This window comes from Aplysia californica, unplaced genomic scaffold (genome assembly GCF_000002075.1).
Source record: "Aplysia californica isolate F4 #8 unplaced genomic scaffold, AplCal3.0 scaffold00514, whole genome shotgun sequence".
NCBI lineage: Eukaryota > Metazoa > Mollusca > Gastropoda > Aplysiida > Aplysiidae > Aplysia > Aplysia californica.
The window spans coordinates 34,660-37,219 of NW_004797784.1; the positions used below are offsets into that span (position 1 = coordinate 34,660).

The following is a 2,560-nucleotide window of genomic DNA, read 5'->3' on the forward strand; positions in this document are numbered from 1 at the left end:
TCACCTGAACACCGCGTCGTGGGTGACGGGGACAGGGGAGATTACTCTCGCCTGCTTGGTAGAGCTGGGCCAGTTATCTTTTCCCAATGAACCGGGTTCTTGAAGTATCCATTCGTAAATTAACCGGTTCATAGCTTGAGATAATGATTATAAAATGTAAAAAGGGGGGCGGGGACGGATGGCTCTTCGTTAAAACGCGTCGAGAAAAAATCTGACATTCAGTACAATCTTTCCCCTTCAGTTTTTTTCTTAATGAATGAGCTTATATCACTTAGTATAAATGATGTACACATAAAATCCAGAATGGCTCAGTTCGTAGCTCCCCCTTCCCTACCCCATTTCCACCCAACCCCCTTCTTCGTCCTGTTTTCCTTTTCAGTCTCTTATGCAGCAAAAAGCACTGCCATGAGGTCAAAATTGGAAAAAATACTAGAAAAAGCATCCACACCAATTTATCATTTCAGACTCAAAGACCGTTTTGCAACTTGAGCTTTTAATTAAAATCAAAGATGGATCTGATCCGGGCGTGATACCTTTTTGAAAAATTAACCGAATAACCGGATATCGACCCGGATCCACCCTCCCCCGAGCTGCTTTGTTTTGCCGGCTCGCATCGTCGTCTGCTGCGTTGTTGTAGTATCCCTTCAGTGACTCTGTGACTCATTAGATGAATAGGAGACGTCTGCTTCTTGTGTGTGTGTGCCTTGTCGTTTTGCTTGAGTCGAACAGTATGCCGGTCATTTAGATGGTGATTCTGTGCCAGTGGTCTTTTGAACCTTGAAACACGTAGTCGGGCAGAAGTTCTAGTCCTGTGAAACACCGGTATCTTATTGGTTTGGAAGCGTGCCCGTTTTGTGCAGATTTTTAAAATCATTTAATTAGTTAATAAGTTGCTGGAATTTTCTCTGTTGGTATTCTGAGACTCACCTTTCTGCCTTTGTTTATTTTATTAATATTGCTGTGAAAATGAGGAAAGTTGTGATATGCTTTTGTTGAAATTGTGTTTCCTGGGATCAGCAAAAGTCTGTCATATTTGAGCTACACATAGAAGGAGTCTTCGAGGCGAACTCACTCAACTCACAACTGGTATTTTACTAATGTGTGACGACTTTTATGTGGTAATTATAAACGTCCACGCCAGCGACACATAAGCCAGCGCACGGAGCATACAATAATTTGTAATATAATGTGTGCATGTATCTTAATTACGGACGTCCAATAAATAACGCTATTTTCTTTTCGCGCCAACTGATGAAGTTGGCCCTCATGACTGGTCCTCAAAATCGTTCCAAGTACGATTTTAAATTGAGTACGCCTAATTGTAAGGGTTTTTCCTGAGAAAAAAATATGTATTGTTACTGAACTGTTCCAATTTATGATTGAAGTTGAAACGCCTGGCACCGTTTTTTCGTATGATGCTAAAGATGGACACTCAAATGCATTATGCAGACGTTTACCGTTAAGCCTGTACAAGTTCACTGTGGTCTGTGAGCCAAAGAGAGTTAACCTGGTCAGCCCGACTCACCAGGGCATTGATACGTCTTCTCTTTGTTGTTGGCTCCCTCTGTGCACGTGGGCTTTGTGAAAACGACAGTGTTGACATTACCTTCTAGATCTACATCGCGCAGTTTGGTGCGTGGATGAGAATTTTCTTCCACTGCTGCACACTATAAAGTGTTGCAATATGGGTGTGGAGCTCTCACTGTTTAAACAGGGCATTCTTTCGTGAGTACTTCAGTCTCTGCGTTTTGATCATTGGTACTGTATGGCTTTTCCCCCCGTTGTCTTGGTACGTTGCTGTTACCTTTGTTTTTGTTTGTTTGTTTTTTGTTTTCGTTTGTTTTGTAATTATTTTGATACTTGTCTGTCTTGTGCTTGTTTCATTCTCCATTTGTAAATAAAAAGAAGGGGGGGGGGGGAATGTAAGTGTTGGTGAGCGTGCGTTTACGTTTGAGGATGAGTAAGTAAGATAAAGATGTACACATCGGTGATTGGTTTACATACTATAATATGCTAATGGCGGTCAAAAGAAAGATACCTTTTATTTTTTGATTGGGTAAAAAATCTTTTGAGTCTTTACGCTTATTATTTCATGTGAGTGATACAAAGTATTCTAAAAAGCAGGTCATGTTATAAAAATAACAGTAATTTGGTGCTTCAATTATTGTTCACAGAACGGGCATTGAAAAATTAAACAATGGAACATTTGTCCCCCTACTACGTGGTAGACTTTTTTCTATTCTTTGTCTTTTGGGGGGATTTTGTTTTGCTTTTTTAGTTGTTGTTGTTTTTGTTTCTGTTGTTGTTGTTTTTTTTAGGGAGGGGGTGTTTTTGCCTTTTGAAAATAAAGTTTAGATCTTTTTTTAAAAACAAACCCCAAAAAAAAAACGCTATAGCTTTTGATTATTTTCACCCAAAGAAGATTTAACTCCAGAGAAATCGAGCCATCGGCGTGCTCCTCTCGCCTCTGTTGTTTCCAGAACATTCAACGTCAGTTTTTCTGTTGTCTGTCTGTCTGTCTGTCTGTCTGTAGTTTTTTGTTTGTTTTGTTGTTGTTGTT

General features: G+C 39.9%; 1 protein-coding gene across 1 annotated transcript in view; it reads left to right on the forward strand.

The window, feature by feature from the left end:
* Positions 1-598: 598 nt before the first annotated feature.
* Positions 599-2,560, forward strand: part of LOC101854275 (serine/threonine-protein kinase pakF) — a gene marked incomplete in the record, with an annotated part of 34,140 nt that continues 32,178 nt past the window's right edge. Inside the window, 1 exon segment of the mRNA XM_013086857.2 lies at positions 599-1,725. Coding sequence (XP_012942311.1) covers positions 1,685-1,725 — 41 coding nt within the window.